This window comes from Penicillium canariense (assembly GCF_028826845.1).
Source record: "Penicillium canariense strain IBT 26290 chromosome Unknown utg000008l_segment0_segment0, whole genome shotgun sequence".
Taxonomy (NCBI): Eukaryota; Fungi; Ascomycota; class Eurotiomycetes; order Eurotiales; family Aspergillaceae; genus Penicillium; species Penicillium canariense.
The window spans coordinates 1,493,414-1,509,460 of NW_026622735.1; the positions used below are offsets into that span (position 1 = coordinate 1,493,414).

Sequence of the window (16,047 nt, forward strand, 5' to 3'; positions counted from 1 at the left end):
ACACAAATGATGCAGTTACTCGAGTCCTAACTGCTCTCTTTCTTTCCTTCCTCAGCAATCTTCTCCAACTGCTCCTTTCTCTTCTTCAACACGTCTTGAATATCCTCAAATGTCTCCTTGACAACACCCTCGGCTTCGCTCCCCTTCTTGTCCGCAATTTTCTGTAGTGATTGCAACTGCGGGATAATGTTCGAGCCACCAGGGATCATCTTTAACCAATCATCCAGATCACCGAACCCGCCGCCCTTAGATTGACCGACCTTGTCCTTGACGAATTTCTCCAATTTCTCTGTCTTTCCGGAAGAAGCACTCTCCTTGACGAGACCCCACAGCTCCTGGAAATTTCCCTTCTTCAAAGCATCGGCATTGTCCTCGACCAATGACTTCGCCTTGGGGTTCTTGTCCAGAAATTGCTTGGACTCCTCAATGCCCTTCTGCCAGGCCTCGTCACCTAGCTTTTGGAGCTTGGCCTTCTTGTCGTCGATCAGCTTCTTGATCTCTTCCGCCGACTCAACACTAGCACCACGCTTGACAATGTCGGAAATTTGCTGCCAGGTCTTGTTGACCTCCTCCTTTGCTTGTGGCCCAAAGCTGTCACCCATCTGCTTCAGCTGGTCAAAGCTCCCGCCCACCTTCTCCTTCAGCTGGGGATGATTGTTCAGGATATCCTCCGCAGCGTCGCCAGATAACTCCAGGAGACGGTTGAGATGCTTTTGCAAAATGTGGAATGCCTCGAAGGCCGTGTCGGTATCGAAACCACCTTTTCTAGAGACGTCGTTTAACTCGTTGTACGCATCCTTGACGATTTTGTCAAACTCCTCGGCGTGATTATCTCGAATCTTTTCCAGATCGTTGAAAGCTGTATCAACATAACCACGGCCGCCGGGAATGAAGACGGCATAGCGATTGACCGTACTCTTCAACCAAGAATAGGCCTCATTTGGCTCGGGCGCTTTTTCGGAAAGCTTTTTCCGGGCTTGCTGGACGTACTCCTTTACTTGCTTGTTGGAGTCGACAAGTGTTTTAGCGCCGGAGAAGTAGTACCAAGTATAACCCGCCGCGAAAGCGACTGCACCACCAGCAACACCACCAACAATGGCAGGATTGCTTGCGGATGAGGTGGAATTCGATGCGGTGGATTGGAAACGAGGATTCGCAATGCGTGACTTGGACTGACGGCCGAGCTGTTGTCGGATTGCCCCGGTAGCTGGCCTCGGAGCTGCTGTTCTAAACATCTTCTTCAACTGTAGGAGGATAGTAGATAGGAGGGGAAAAAGGTGGAGAGTTCAGCGAGACGCAAGAATAGTTGGAATTGAGTGCGAAGTAGTTGAAGACCCTTGGAAAAGCATGGGTGAGGTTCTATAAGTACTCCCCGCATCAGCCACTTCAAGAATTTCCGTCATCCTAAGGGACTATTGGTGGCTCAGCCAATATTACATTGGCCGGAAAAAGAAGCTTAAAAGCCGGTTCTGACGGGGTGCCGTCGTCATGACAGGAAAACTTGATTTGAATGGCCAAGCTCGGGAGCAGCCGAGGCTCGGCCGACAAACACCCGTTCAACCGTTTGCGGGTAAGACGGTATACACTATGTTATGCACGGCATATTTTCTCAGTTCAAAACTCCACGCGGGGGCCTTTGCGGGTTGTCCCTGTCTAAACCCTTTTCTGGGCATTTTTGTACGGTACGCACCGTGCAGCTTGACATGGGCTTTAGCTCACGGAAATGGCAGTGGCAGTAGTTCAGCTAGCACCTTTCATCCAGAGGCCTTTATCGACTAACGGTGCATAACCCGTGCGTGATACCCCAGGACCCAGTGAGTTAAGAGAGGGTCGGCATACACTGAGGGGAAATTGTTGCAAAAACTGGGGATTTCAGTCACGATGCTTTGATTCGCATGAATGGTAGAAGCAAATACATGGTCTGCATATTTTCATCCAGGATAACTATCAATATATTGCAGGTGATAATAAAGGACAAGTGGAATCCCGGCTGGGCGAACGGTCGCTAAACAGCCTGAACAGATCTTGCTCTATGGTCAAACGATGCCCCCAGACTAGTGTGCAGCCGCTTCGCGATCTATCTTCGTGGTCTAGATCACCCTCTAAAACCATTCATCGTACGTAAGCATCCACCCGGGAATGTGTCGGTCGCCGAGGAAAATGCGAGTTTCCACTCTCACGATGCATTGTCATCATGACTGGACCTGTGCATTGGGTGTACAGGTGCCCTTTGCAAAACTTGGAACTTGTACTCTTCCTCCAAGTATGATATCAAGACAGCGTAGTCGATTGCGTTACAGAGTCTGGTAAAAGCTGGGAATGTTGACCTCCACGTAAGAATGCGCTAAAACGAGAGGGTAACATTCGAAAACTGGAGACGAAAGGCCCCACGAATAGCATCACGTCATAGAGGGCTTGTTGTGGAAAAAGATCCGCAACCGCTATAGTCCATTGCACCAATCACAGACACCAATTGCGAGTCAGCATACCTGATTCTGGCTCAACCCCCAACACGGCTACGATTCCAGCCAATGGAGAGGCTCGGCCGGAACTCCAGAGAAGTAAATCGAAGTATACCAGCTTTCCCATCTGGTCATGGCCGATGTCAATAGTGCCCGCCCCACTTCAAACAAGGAAATGGTATTTGATCGAGTCAATCGGCTTGAAGTCTTCCGTACCGATTTTCTCTCTTCCTCCGTACAGGATTGACGGCTTCTTTCGTAGTACAGCTTGACCATCTGTTGTCACTCACGGACGGCCGCCTGGCAGTATTGAGGTTCTTGGCATCTGCTCTCCATGCTGCGATACCGGTTTGTATCTCCGTATGACCTTGATTTAGATCTGTAGCATCTATGACTAACGTGGCGAACCCTTGACAGCACTGTCCATAAGCCTGATGATCAACTTATTCATCAATTTAGGAGCAGCTATGGCTCAGTGTTGTATAAGCAATGCCACCCCGACAGGGATACAAACCTCGCTGCAATTGACATGCAAGACCCAAGGCCGCCTGTTGGGTATGACAGTCTCATGATGGGCTTGAATGATGCCCATGAAAGCGCAGCTCCGGTGGCCGAGTCGATTAACCCCAAGGTGATCACATACCAGGGCGTCACAACTCCGGGGTCTGGCGCAGTCTTTCACAATCAAGCGGGTGATCTCCACTCATCCACATTGTCATGGATTATGCCCCCTCCCATCTTGGGGGACGAACTCGCTCCTCAGGTTCCTTCCGATACGCTCGACGGCTTTATGCCATACATCCAGACGCAAGACGGTCTCTATTGTGCCACACATCTTGACCAGGAGCATATGCCAAAGCTTCCGACTCCCCGCCATCTTAACTGCGACGGCGCAATAGAATGGTCCCAGAACGATTCAGCCTATGCATTCAATGATCTATTCGAGTCGGCGGTCAGCTCGAACACATCTCAAAGTTCCACCTGTCAAGGAACCCCCAATGCCATCCATGAAAGGTATGTTCACCTCGAGTGGCCCATAGTTGTGGATGATCATGGCTCATCGCCGATTCAGCTTTCGCTACAATGTGACCTTATCCGCACCGGTGGCGATGTTCCCGCATGCTGATGGGAACCCAGTGACGTATCTCAACAAGGGCCATACCTACATCCTGAATGTAGTCGACTCCAGTCCGCCCCTCGTGAATGCTGGACCTGTTACATACCGAACCTATGTGCGCGTTACATTCGAAGCAGAAGAACAGCGGTCTAATCCGGCTGTCGCGTGGCAACTCTGGAAAGCGCTTCGGGGCCAACAAGGAGCACTGGACCGGGAGGGCATGCCTCTAGGTGTAGAGTTCGGCGAATTCCTCCATGGAGACGCCAAAGATGGGGCCAATCCCCGAGTCCGAGCCGAACAGGCCTCCATTGATCAATTTTCCGTCATATGGACCAGTGATCCAGCCAAACACGCCGCTTCCTGCGATATTCCCGTCAAGTTCAACTTCTTATCGACCGACTTCACTCGTGCAAAAGGGGTGAAAGGTGTGCCTGTTCGACTCTGTGTTCGGACAGAAATGTTGCTCGAGGAGTCGAGCGGATCTGAAATGTGCTACTGCATCGTCAAGCTCTTCCGTGATCACGGTGCCGAACGAAAAATGACGAACGACGAAGCCTCCGCCAAGAAGCGGATTGAAAAGCTCAAGCACGAAATTGCCAAGGAAGAGGCTAAGGCTCTTTCCTGCAAGCCAAGTCGCAAGCATCTTTCACCAGGGGATGGAATGCTCGAGGCCCCTCCACAGAAGAGGCGACGCTCGGCGTGGCAGAGCGACCCAATCCTCCACCACAAACTACACACTGAGCTTTCTAAATTGACAAGCTTGCTTTCGTCCGAGCGTGAGATGAGTAGACTTGGTCTTCGTGGGGCTGTTCAGGATGATCCAGTGGTCTGTCCTTTTGCTCTACCAACCGAGTCGGACTCGTCTACAGGAGATGAGAGAACGGGGCCCATTCGTGACGGACACAGGAAATCTTTCTCATCCGTGGTACCTGCATCCAGGGCGGTCGACAATAGTCCGAGTAGCCGCAGCATCGCTCTTTTGGAAAGTTCACTCGAGACTCGAAGCACGACGAGTTCCGAATCTGCAAACTCTACCCCAGCATCCAGTATAGCAAGCACTCGCGAATCATCTGCGGGCAGATTCTCTCGATATGGTACGTCCTTCATCTGTTTATGATCAGTGTCTAGTTGCTAATTCCACATCAGCTGCATGCTTTCTCGTTCAGTTCGTGCGAAACGGGAAGCCCCTCCATAGCTACCACCATGCGATATATCTAAGCGCACGGTCTGAATCGGAACTCAACCAGAAGTTGGCCGAGAAACTGCCGATCAGTCCGGATCAATTCCGGGTGATCTGGGTCAATCCCAAAGGTGTGAAGGTTATAGTGGATGACGATATGGTGGAACAGATTCCAGAGGCGCAGGTCATGAGTGCAGATATCTCTGCACTCCCATCAAGGAATGTGGCAGGTCCAGCTCCGTTGGTTTCACCCTCTGAAATCAGATTAATATTTTGAGTCCCCTTTTCTGCTGTTGCACGCATGAAAATGAATGCAGTTCCCTTTCCCAGGAGATCGTCGCTTATTCGTCGCCTTATTCGGTTTCGTTCAATCTGCTAAACAAACAGAGCTCGCCGCGAGCATTGAGGAAGATCCCTTAGAGATTGCCCAAGCCACGTCAACCACCAGAGCTAAACACCCCAACTATGTATCAAAACGTAACTTCAAATATCCATCCGCATATGAATTCAATAAAATCACATCATAGAAGAAACAACTACCTAGTAAAGCACCTCTTCGTTGTCGTGTCACATTTTCCTTCCGCACCGGCCACAAAATCACCCAGTCATCTCAACCTCCATACAAACTTCAGCAGGACATGTCCGATCCTTCTCAATGGTCACATACCCGACACCAAGACAATCAACCTTGAGCCCCAGCGCCCCTGTCCTCAACATGACCCTCCCCACCCTCCCGACGCTTCTCCAACCGACCAATCCACCACTGATAGAAGTTCTTCGTGAAATCCATAATCAACTCAACAGGAGCATCGTGATTCCCAAACTGAGTCTTGACAGCACCAATAGCCTCCTGCAGCGTGTCAACCTTAGCCAGCAGCGGACCCAACTTCTTCCGCAAGGACTGCAGCTTGGTGTACATTTCCGTACTATAGATCCTATCACCTCGAATGACCATGCGCAGCGTATCATTCATGTGGGTCATTTCTTCCAAGCTACTGCGTAGCTCGGCGTGAGCGCGCCTCTCGCTCTCAAAGTCGGAGCGGAGGGCGTCCAGATCGTGGCGCAGGGTCGCGATGATATCGTTCTCCGATTCGGCACCCGCCTTTCTGGCTTCGGATCGTAGGCGCGGGAGACTACGCTTGGTGAGATGTGCGTCGGTGATCGGACCGTTCAGGCTATGAGGCAGTTTAGGGGCTGCATTTTGTGATTCCCTGGCATGTAATGGGGTCCATACCTGAGGGACTGTACCTTTCTGTACGCCTTTTCACTGCTCGGTGTTCCCGCTGAACGGGGAGAGCTTTCAGGAGTTCTCGGGGGGAGGAACATGGTTGACGGCTTTCTCTTTCGCTTCAGCGAGCGAGGGGGCTCTTCATCGTCCATGTAGTCCACGACCTGGGACTTGGGGGGTGTGATCGGCAGACCGGCCACTCGAGAAGAGTCAACTTGTTCTCTAGCTGCCGTGGGCTGAGAACCATCACTCTTGGTGGATGCCTGGGATACCGTTCCCTCAAGACCATCGCAGGAAACACTCAGATGTGCCGGAGCTGTGATGCCTGTTTGAGAGATCTGGTTGCGTCGATCGCCAGGTTGCCGCTTACTTTGAGTCTCGTGGGCGTTGGTGACGGGCCTATTAGCCATACGCATCACAAAGCACCTGGGATGCATTTTGAATTCGACCGGAGGATGGGATGTGCAAGATCGAGGAACGGGAGGGCTGGTAGGGGATAGAGGGAGGGAAGTGGCTGTGGAGGAAAGCCTTAGGGCCTGGGTGTGGTCTCTCTCTCTCTAAAAGTTTCCAGGAATTAAGAGGAGACCAGAGTTGATATTTCGAGCCACGCTACACATACACGCCTCCTCTCCAGGTCCTATGGGTATATCTTGAATCACCCTGGGATCCAAGCCTCCGGATCCCATGAACCACCATACAACCCATAGAGCCGCACACAATCAAGCCCTTCATTCCAGAGGCTACGCTCCGAATTCCACACTGGAAACCCTATCCTGCCCCGATAGAACACCGTCCTTCAGCTGTGGCAGCTGAGCCTCGTGGCGGTCCACCACGCTCTACAGTGAATCGGTCGTGTTGCCCGTGGTGGTGCGGACAACAAACGGGAGTTTTCCTTGGTATGTGAGAGTGTGAGTGTGACGGCAGGCAACTCTGAACGGGGAGCAGAAGAGTTAGGGCGAGGGGAAATGAGGCGAGAGAAAACTAGGGTAAGATTGACCACACGACTCAAGAAGGGCAGGATTGTGCCTTCCTAACCTAGACATGGTCTGTCCCCGTGACTACGTGGAGACGGCGGAGACGGCATCGTCGAGGATGGCAACACCGGAACAATTGCATGCAAATCATCATATATTCACATGCGCGGCTTGTCTGCTCTCTGTACATGAACGCCAACGCCTCGGGCCCAACCAATGAAATCGACAAAATAAAATGCAACGCCATGGTAGATACAAAGTTCCCGGCATATCATGGGACTAGCTGCATGGGTTCATACATCAATCAACGTCAGGAATTCGCAGGCCCTGGGAATGATGTCTGGCGCTCCACCCATCCACATACCGTTAACCAAGAACCCCCTCAAAGCTCATCTCCATGCCTCGGCCGCCCGTCCAACGGCAGCTCTCCCGCCATAAAGCCACCGGCCTTGACGCGGAGGCCAAAATTGACCAGCACAACCACCACAAGGCCGACACTGACCACAGTAGGTCCCCACTTTTCATAGTAGACTCGCTTGACATCGCGGCGCTTGCGAATCTTGTCCACGCGCCAGATATACAGCAGGAGCGAGTAGACCAAAGCCCCGGCGGCGAGGATGGTAAAGGCCCACGCGGACGCAAGCGAGATAAAGTCCACACCGAAGTTGAGAAGGGTTGCGGCGATGCCACCCAGGATGATGGAGAATTCAAGCCAGGAGAGGAAAGTACGCTCGGCGGCGAAGTAGACTTTGGGTTCGACGCGGACGGGGACAAAGATTTCTGGGATGAGGTGAGCAAGTGAAATTGAAGATAGAGGGTAGAGAGGTTGGGCACGAGGAGGGTAAAAGGAACCATATGCAAGACATAGGCCCATGTATACCATCATGATGGACGTAGGATAGAAAGAGAGTGCTCGATACGAAGTAGGGGGAACATACTCTTGCCAGGCGGCGCCTGGAAACGCTGGAGCTTGCGCTGCGTGCCCATCACCTGAATACCACGCGCCTCCTGAGGCGGCATCGACGTCGGCCGTGGCCTAGGCATAATCGCCCACAACCCCTGCGCAACCGCATGCCCGGCCCTGGAAAGATAATACTTGGCCAATTGTTCCGCATAATACATACCGCCAACCCGGCGGGCCTCCTCCAGCTCATCGGAATTGATGGTCTCATCGTCATCGTCAGAATCGTACAGCGGGTAATCCTCATCTCCAGGCAGCGGGCGCGCAGCGATGCGCTCCTCGATATCGAGCTCGTTGCCGTTGGTCTCGGTAAAGAGGTACCGGTCCTCGGAGCCCTCGCGGGACACCCCGTTCAGCGTGCCAAGCTCGGGGCTCGGGGTCTCGTCATCGTCGGAGTCGTCATCGTTCGCGGACATCGACGTGCTTGCCAACGGGCGGTGGATACCGTAGTGGCGGGTGGCCGGCTTGCGGATGTCCACGTCCATCTGCGGGTACCAGAAGGGCAGGAGGTGGATGCGGGTCGGGAACAGCGTCGCTGTGCCGTGGATGAACTTGCTGAACTTGGGGACCGCCTCCACGAGATGGCTAGCGGTGAGGTCCCGGATCCACTGCGGCGGCTCCTGGCCGGCTTGCGTTTGCAGCTTGACCTCCAGCACGGCATAGGGGAACCGGTCAATGTCCTCGGGTGGCAACTGCGAGAACGGGAAGTCGACGCCGATGTCCATGCGGCGCCAGTTGGAGCCAGCGCGCCGGCGGCCGTCCAGGTTGTCCTCACGGATCATGGTGAGCTCGGTGTCGAGCGAGATGCGCACGCGCGCGTCGCCGGGGAGCTGGAAGGCGGTACGGTGGTAGAAGGTGCGTGTGACGGGGACGAGGCGGCGGGTGATGACGCGGTACTGGATCTCGCGAGCGAGCTGCTCAAGGTCATTGATCTCGGCGGGGCTCTTCTTGCCTTCCTTGCGCATCTTGTCGAAAACCTGCTCGACTGTCATGCGGCCGTCCAGGAAGGCGTTGACATTCTTCTCCTTCAAGACAAAGCGGGCCTTGACGGACTTCTCGCCTGTCCAATCTTCGCGGTGAGTCTTGCGCTCAATGAAAATCTGGTCACTCTCCATGCCACCGTACCAGCGGAGACGGATAGCCTCTGCACCTTCGGTCTTCTTCAGACGGCCTTCGTACAGCTCCCAGGTATTGGTGTTGTCGAAGTAGATGGAAGAGATGGCGGTGTCCTTTTCTTCGAACTCCTTGCTGGCGTTGAAGACCAACACGGGCAGATGCTTGAGAATGACCAGCTTCAGTTCGGTGATGTTGTCGCGATGCACCCAGTACTTTGTCGTCTGGCGAACAAAGTTCTGCTGGGTCCCACCGGCGGAGGAGTCACCCTTGACCGGGTTACCTTTGGTGCGGACGAGGTCATAGAGCTTGGACAGTTTGATCACGAAGGCATCGTAGTTGTCCTTGAAGAAGGGCTTGGCATTGAGGCGGGCCGCAAACACGGGCTTCAGATACCAGTTGGTTTGTTTCTGCAGTGGGACGGTCAGTGAATTGACTCGGTTGCAAGCAATTTAGAACGCCCCGAATAGGCCCGCCGGTCTGGCTGGCAGATGGAGGGTAGGGGAGATGGGCCACGTACGTCGTGCTTCTTGATGATCTTCTGGAAGCCAGTGTAGTTCAATTGAGTGAACTTAGCCAGGTCGTGGACATCAGCGATGATATCGGAGAGTACCTGCTCGAGCAGGAGGAAGTCTTCGTCGGTGGGCGGCGGTCTGGATGGACGGGTGCTTTGGCGGCGAGCACCGGAATTGTCTTCAAGGCGGGAGACGACGTCATTCACCTCGAGCTCGCTCTCCTTGATGCGCTCGACGATCTCCTCCGACTTGCGCTTCTGGAAGAGGAAAACCTTCTCCAGTTCAGACTCGAGAAGGGAGACAAAATTGGTCTCGTCATCCTCGGTCCATTCCTTGCGGGCGGGTTTGGCGTTGTCGGGGGTAGGTTGGGTCACAAAGTCGGTCTTGAGGGCCTTCTTGAGCTCGTCGTAGGCAATGTAGTAGGGGTGGTACTCCTTGATCATGGAGGATCGGAGATGTTCGCCGAACCTTCGAGGAAGCCGTTAGCTGGTGCCGTGGAGAGAGAGCAAGAAGCAATGACGAGGCTATGCGGGGAACAGAGGGCATTCCGCTGGAGAGCTCGAGCTTGCGGGTGGCAAGGGCGCTGGCGACGCGCGGCTGGGGAGCGAACTGGGGGGGTTGGTACCTCATGATGGGCAGAGTCAATGGGAGAGCAAAGCCAGACGGGATCAATCGAGCATGACGAGAAGAGAGAAAAATCAAACTGAGCGAGGCGGGAATCAGTTGAGATCAGGAAGCGGCGATATTCTCTGGGCCGCCCGAGACGGCTAGCCTGGAGATGGGACCGGACCCGCTCGGTAGATGCAATTGGGGGCCAAGTCGACTCGAGCTACGCAGAAACAATAGTTTCGGGGTTATTTCCCAGACAATGCAGCTCCAGACCAGCTCGATCCGAACTTTCCGTTGGACGAGCAGAGATAATAGTCGAATAGTTGACCAGCGAACGGCCGTAAATGCTAAAAGATGAGAAACCCATGCGATTGCCGCATCTGCAGCTGTCTGGTTGGTCAGATTCCCACTCGAGGCGCAGCCCCCGCGCATGACTCAGCGACCAGCTGGCCAGTTAACGAGACCAAATGCACACGTGCGGCGCAGCTGCAACAAAGTCGAAAAGTGAAACCCAGCGGGCGAAACGCTAAATTCCCTTTCCTTTAGGGGGCTACGAGGAGACACAAAGGTGGTCTGATTACGTACTGTCGAGATGGTCGATACCGGCAACTTTCAACCACCCATGACACCATCGCTGATATTCACCGTCGGATATGCGCTTGGTACTTTGTATAAAGTCCCTCGGTTCATCAGGCTTCCAATCAAACCCTGGAAGGTCCTCCCTGAACCCCTGGCACTTGTACCGACTCGTACTTCGATACGGAGTAGGACATATATACGGGTCGGCCGGGGCCCGTGGATGTCAAGACGAAGGTTCCATTTCTCTCCGAGCCATTCACCGTGCAACCCGAAGCCTGGCCTGATTGGCGCTCCCTATTTGCTCCGGGGACCGGCTGGGGGGTATCCTGGTGGTCCACCGTCCTCCGTAGGGTGGGACTACCAGGAGGCGGGCCGAGTCCGAGATCTCGTTTCTTTTTTTTTTCTTTCCCGGATTTGCTCAACGGCTGATCTGCGAGAGACCATGCCTGCCGAATAATATGCACTATCACGCAACCCTAAGTTGGAGCCGTATTCCAACAGACTGCCAAGCTTCACGCCAAGCTTCACGCCACACCCGGAACTCATCACCACAGCCTACCGAGCGCATCTCTAGTGAGATGCCGCGACTGGGGCCATGATGGTTTAGCCCACACTCCCGAGCACTCCACTACCTCCGAGCGCCCAGAGCGCGAACAGCCGATGGGGAGTGGGACACCCCGTGAGGAGAGCAAAACCGAGCACACGAAGGATTGGAATACGCCATTGGCCGTGGGGAGCCGGCACTGGCGGTCTTTTACCCACTTCACTGCATGCACGATAAACTCGATGCCTATCCGTACATGCCGACTGAATAAGCACTCTTCTGAGAGCATCCGTTCCCGCTTATATTCCCGCTAGGCTCATACTCCGGGTAAACTCAACAGGGCTGACTGCCGATCGGCCGGAAGCGGAAGGCCCTCACGCGACCTGGAAAACGCTGCAGGGGAAGGGTATCGGGGTACTACGCAAGTCAGCAAGTGGAAGGTTTGTAAATGGTTCACATTAAGATACGCATATGTATTCTTTCCTAATTTCATCAAACAGACCAACGCCGCCCCAAAAGACAAAACAAGAACACCCGTAGTCCTGGGCTAACAGACAGCCCCGTCGATCATGGCATCGTAGGAATGAAAAAAAAAAAAAAAAACTAAGAACTAAAGAAAGAAACAAGAATCGGGAGGTAATGCACCAACACCCACTCACCAACGACCCTTTCCTTACGTAGGATAGGTCCTAGGGTAGGTACTAGTGCACATTCAGATCATAATCATGCTCATCCCACCATCTATCAAGGCAGACCCATCGCCGCCCGACGAATACTCCGCCGCGGCCCCTCACCAGAAACATGCACCGCTCCCTCGGCCTCGAGCGCCCGGACCGCATCGCCAAACTGATGATGGTCCAGCGCGACATCGCTCGACTCGCTCAGATCGCGGAACAAATCACCCCAGCGCACCGCAGTGCCAGCCACACCGCCTCGCTCCTCGAGCCGCGATAGCACTGCGCGCTTGAGGTCCTCGCGAAGCCGGCGCTCGCTGGCGCTGGTTCCCTCTGTCAGCAGGCCCATGTCGATTAGGCCGGTGCGCGCGTCCGTTGCAGCTTGCTTGATGGCCGAGCGGATCAGACGCACTGCCTCGTCGACGTCCGCGACAGTAACTTCGGGCGAGAGGCGCATGCGAGCGTGCGCTTCTGACAGGCGGATCATGGATTCCAGTTGTCGCGTCGTGGCTGTGATGCGGCGTTCCGAGGCGCGGATATCGTCGCCGAGCTGGCGCATGGCGACGTAGGCATCGGACAGGGCGCTGCCGGCTTCGGGGGTGAGGACCGGGTGGACTAGAGTCTTCGCGTAGGTGATGTAGGCTGTGAGGAATTCAATGGGCTAGAAAAATAAGGTTAGTTGAGTTGGAAATAGGTTGTGTGGAATATCTGCAGGTATGATCTCACCAGGACTTCCTCGGATGCCGCATGTTCGGGGGTATCTTCCAAATACATGCCGACCAAGTGCTTGGCCAGCCGACGATCCTCGGTCTCGTCCACACGATCCAGAACCAGGTAGACCAAATCAAAACGGGAGAGGAGAGTTGGGGGCAGATCAATGTTCTGTGGAACGGGCAACTTGGGGTTGTACCGACTGCCAATGGGGTTGGCCGAAGCCAGGATAGATGTCCGGGCGTTGAGGGTGGTAATGATACCGGCCTTGGCGATGGATACGGTCTGCTGCTCCATCACTTCGTGGAGGACAGAGCGGGTGGCTTCATTCATTTTATCGAACTCGTCGATGCAGCAGGTACCACCATCGGATAAAACGAGGGCACCAGACTCCAGGACCATCTGCTTGGTCTCCGGGTCACGAGTCACATAGGCTGTCAAGCCAACAGCCGAAGAACCCTTGCCGCTGGTGTAGACACCACGGGGGCGATCTTGTGCACGTAGCGCAGCAGTTGGGACTTGGCGGTCGAGGGGTCACCGCAAAGCAGGATATTGATGTCGCCACGGTAGCGCGGGTTACCGCCCTTCTGGAAGGTCTTGTTGGTACCGCCAAACAGCTGCAAAAGGATACCCTTTTTTACGTCGTCCAACTCGTAGATGCTGGGGGCCAACGACCGGGCCAGCAAATCGTAGAGATCGGGGCGGGAGGCAGTCCGCTTGATCTTCTCCTCTTCCTCGGCCGAGATCTTGCGGGCTTGGTCGGCCTCGGCAGCCTGCTCAGACATTTCTTGCTCGATGGTGGATACGTCGATACCCATCTTCTTGCGGTCGACCTTCTGGACATGCAGGACATCGATGTAGGTCTTGAACAGAGCCTTTTGCGAGCGCTGGCGGGCACTGACGCGCATGGGATTGCAGCGGAAAATACCCGTCACCTCCACGCGATCACCGGCCTTGCAGATATCGACCAACTCGTCGTAGACACAAAGAGATACGGAGTGGGGAGTTTGACCGTCCGGGATATTATCGGGGGTTTCTTGGAGCTTGATGACCTGCTTGTCCGAGAAGTTGCAGCGGTTGTGAATGAGCTGCATGGAATTCTGCGACTTGCAAGAGTCGCGAAGACAGGTTGTGGGCTCAGCGATTCGGCCACGGTCAATCTCAACTGTAACACCGTAGCTGCAGACGCTGCAGCGGAAGAATGCTGGCATGGAGTTAACAAATATGCAAGTTTCGTCGGCTAATATTTACTGCTTACCATCCTTCATATCCGGAATAATAGGCGTGGTACGAATGACGAGACCCTTAATGCTGACCAGCTTGTCCATATCTGTAGCAGGTCAATGATCTAGAAATTCACAAACAGAAACATGTACTTGAACTTACCAGCTGGATCCAGATCTCTCATGTTAATGCTTTCGTCCATTCCAAACGGCAGGACCTTATAGTTGACGGCCTCGACCTCGCCAACCAGATCAGGAACATCAGCGGCGGGACCAACACCGTCCGAGGTCAGGATAGACTGGCCACGACGGTCGCGGGATTGGCCACTCCGCTGAATCTCGGACCGCATCACGTCCATCTCCTTCAGAGCCAAATCAACCATGACATCCTTGACAGCCTGATCCATCAATGGCACGATTTCCTGCGGGTATGCGAGCAGCTGGTGCCATAGCTTCTGGGTGAGGGGGTAGGACTTGAGGTTTTTGCAATCGAGATTGAAAGTCGTCATGCCGAGTCGCCGCATGTCGTTCATCATCGTTATGTATTCCCGCTTCTCAGCGGCATCACCCAGGATCCGGGTCTCGTCCTCCGACGCACCATCCGCCCAGAGGCGGTATTTCGTGGCAAAGTTGTACAGGAAATTTTTGAAAGCGGACATGGAGTCATGAATAGAGACGTTCGTACCCCAAATCACACGAGTGGAGTTTCCTGCCATGGCCTCCGCCTCGGAGGTGCCGGGATTTATGTTCGAGAAAGTAGCATCGGAGCGAGGGGCATTGTCGCCCATGGGCATGCCATTGGGACCAACGAACATGCGATTCCGACGAGCAGGAGTCGATGCCAACCCACCGGAGTGGAGTTCGCTGCGGCGAGCGCTTCGACGACCGCCGCTAGGGGAGACGAAGAGACCACTACTAGTGCTCAGGGCATCGGATCGGATGTCGGAGCGGATATCTGACCGACCCAAACCACGGGCGGGGCTGGAGCTAGCGATGTAACTGATTGGAGAGGAGTCTATTGCGATATTAGTGTCTGAAGGCAGGATTATTTGAAGACAAAAAGTTTCGCTGGCATTTACCTCGAACTCCCTGGTTCGCCCGTGGAGTCCTGTCCCCATCATCGACCTGTGAGCTCCCGTCGGCCATACGGATATCAGGTGTCTCATTCCGTTGGCCCATGGGAGAAGAGGACTCGTAGGCTGCCGGGGATGACGATGGCATATTGCGCTCAGCAGCGAGGGCTCTGGCCGCACGGGGAGTGGCTTCTCGCAGAGTCGGGCTGCTGGGAGGTTCGCGAGATGATCTTGACGGTGTCGACGATTTATTGGAGGCACGGCTCCTCCGAGTAGTTGGTGAAGACATGATATGTGTATGTATGTGGTGATGGATGGGAGAATAGAGAGGGAGGGTGGTGTGGCGGAGGTGTAGGTGGAGATGGAGGTGGACGGAGACAGGTGTTTGCAGAAAGGGAGAGCAAAAGCACTTTTTCGGCGGAACACGCAGCGACGCGAGGGACGCGTTAAGTGATTTCCTCTTTGGGACGGCGCGTCGGAATAGCCATGTGTCACATGACACTCATTCAGCTCAGGCTGTCACATGACATTAGGGGCTTGTGCTACCCAGTCAGGGCAGGGCTGTGCCACATTATTTCCTGATCAGGTAATTCACGCACAGCCACCCCCGAGTGGCGCTGACCCGCTCCTTCCTCTATGGGACTGTTTACCGTGGCGCAGGCCCATTTCGGTAGTCTGTTGGTTTGTTGCTCGATGCTGCTTTATGAAGTGAAACCGCTAGGCGGTAGCAGGATTGGCATCGTCAAAGGCTGTTCTGCCTGTTGGGGAGGCACGGACAAAGCCCGTTCTATCCCAGTCGCCCTGAAGCCGCCGGGGCTTAGCCTGTTTCGCCAGACGCCTGATGTCATTCCACAGGACGATCGGCGTTTCCACGATCCCTCCAATCAACCCCTGTTTTTGCGCTGCCGCGGGGAGCTGTCAGGTTGGTGGGCGCCAACCCAAACACCAGCCACTGCAGTCATTGTGTGACAACCCAAAGTTGACCCTGTTCGGTGGACAGCGAGGAGTTGTAGGGCCAGCTCCACCGCCGATCGCTTTGTTGTCCTTCCTTTCGACGGGGTCGTTCTTCGTGCAGGAATCTCCT

The 16,047-nt window shown here is 54.5% G+C and overlaps 5 protein-coding genes across 5 annotated transcripts; 1 reads left to right on the forward strand and 4 right to left on the reverse strand.

Moving 5' to 3' along the window:
- Positions 1-26: 26 nt before the first annotated feature.
- Positions 27-1,235, reverse strand: N7482_010482 (uncharacterized protein; the record flags this gene model as incomplete). The annotated part of the gene is made up of 1 exon (XM_056692606.1): positions 27-1,235. One exon carries the CDS (start codon positions 1,233-1,235, stop codon positions 27-29), a length of 1,209 nt encoding a protein of 402 aa, XP_056538563.1.
- Positions 1,236-2,991: 1,756 nt separating this feature from the next.
- N7482_010483 (uncharacterized protein) lies at positions 2,992-5,036 on the forward strand (the record flags this gene model as incomplete). The annotated part of the gene is made up of 3 exons (XM_056692607.1): positions 2,992-3,476; positions 3,535-4,673; positions 4,726-5,036. 3 exons carry the CDS (start codon positions 2,992-2,994, stop codon positions 5,034-5,036), a joined length of 1,935 nt encoding a protein of 644 aa, XP_056538564.1.
- Positions 5,037-5,441: 405 nt separating this feature from the next.
- N7482_010484 (uncharacterized protein) lies at positions 5,442-6,424 on the reverse strand (the record flags this gene model as incomplete). The annotated part of the gene is made up of 2 exons (XM_056692608.1): positions 5,442-5,934; positions 5,994-6,424. 2 exons carry the CDS (start codon positions 6,422-6,424, stop codon positions 5,442-5,444), a joined length of 924 nt encoding a protein of 307 aa, XP_056538565.1.
- A 919-nt stretch (positions 6,425-7,343) lies between these two features.
- Positions 7,344-9,993, reverse strand: vtc4 (putative vacuolar transporter chaperone (Vtc4); the record flags this gene model as incomplete). The annotated part of the gene is made up of 3 exons (XM_056692609.1): positions 7,344-7,741; positions 7,900-9,445; positions 9,556-9,993. 3 exons carry the CDS (start codon positions 9,991-9,993, stop codon positions 7,344-7,346), a joined length of 2,382 nt encoding a protein of 793 aa, XP_056538566.1.
- Positions 9,994-12,026: 2,033 nt separating this feature from the next.
- On the reverse strand, positions 12,027-15,252 carry N7482_010486 (MCM DNA helicase complex subunit MCM4; the record flags this gene model as incomplete). The annotated part of the gene is made up of 6 exons (XM_056692610.1): positions 12,027-12,617; positions 12,683-13,126; positions 13,147-13,871; positions 13,926-13,997; positions 14,054-14,905; positions 14,970-15,252. The coding sequence occupies 6 exons, from the start codon at positions 15,250-15,252 to the stop codon at positions 12,027-12,029; spliced, it is 2,967 nt and encodes a 988-aa protein (XP_056538567.1).
- Positions 15,253-16,047: the final 795 nt, after the last annotated feature.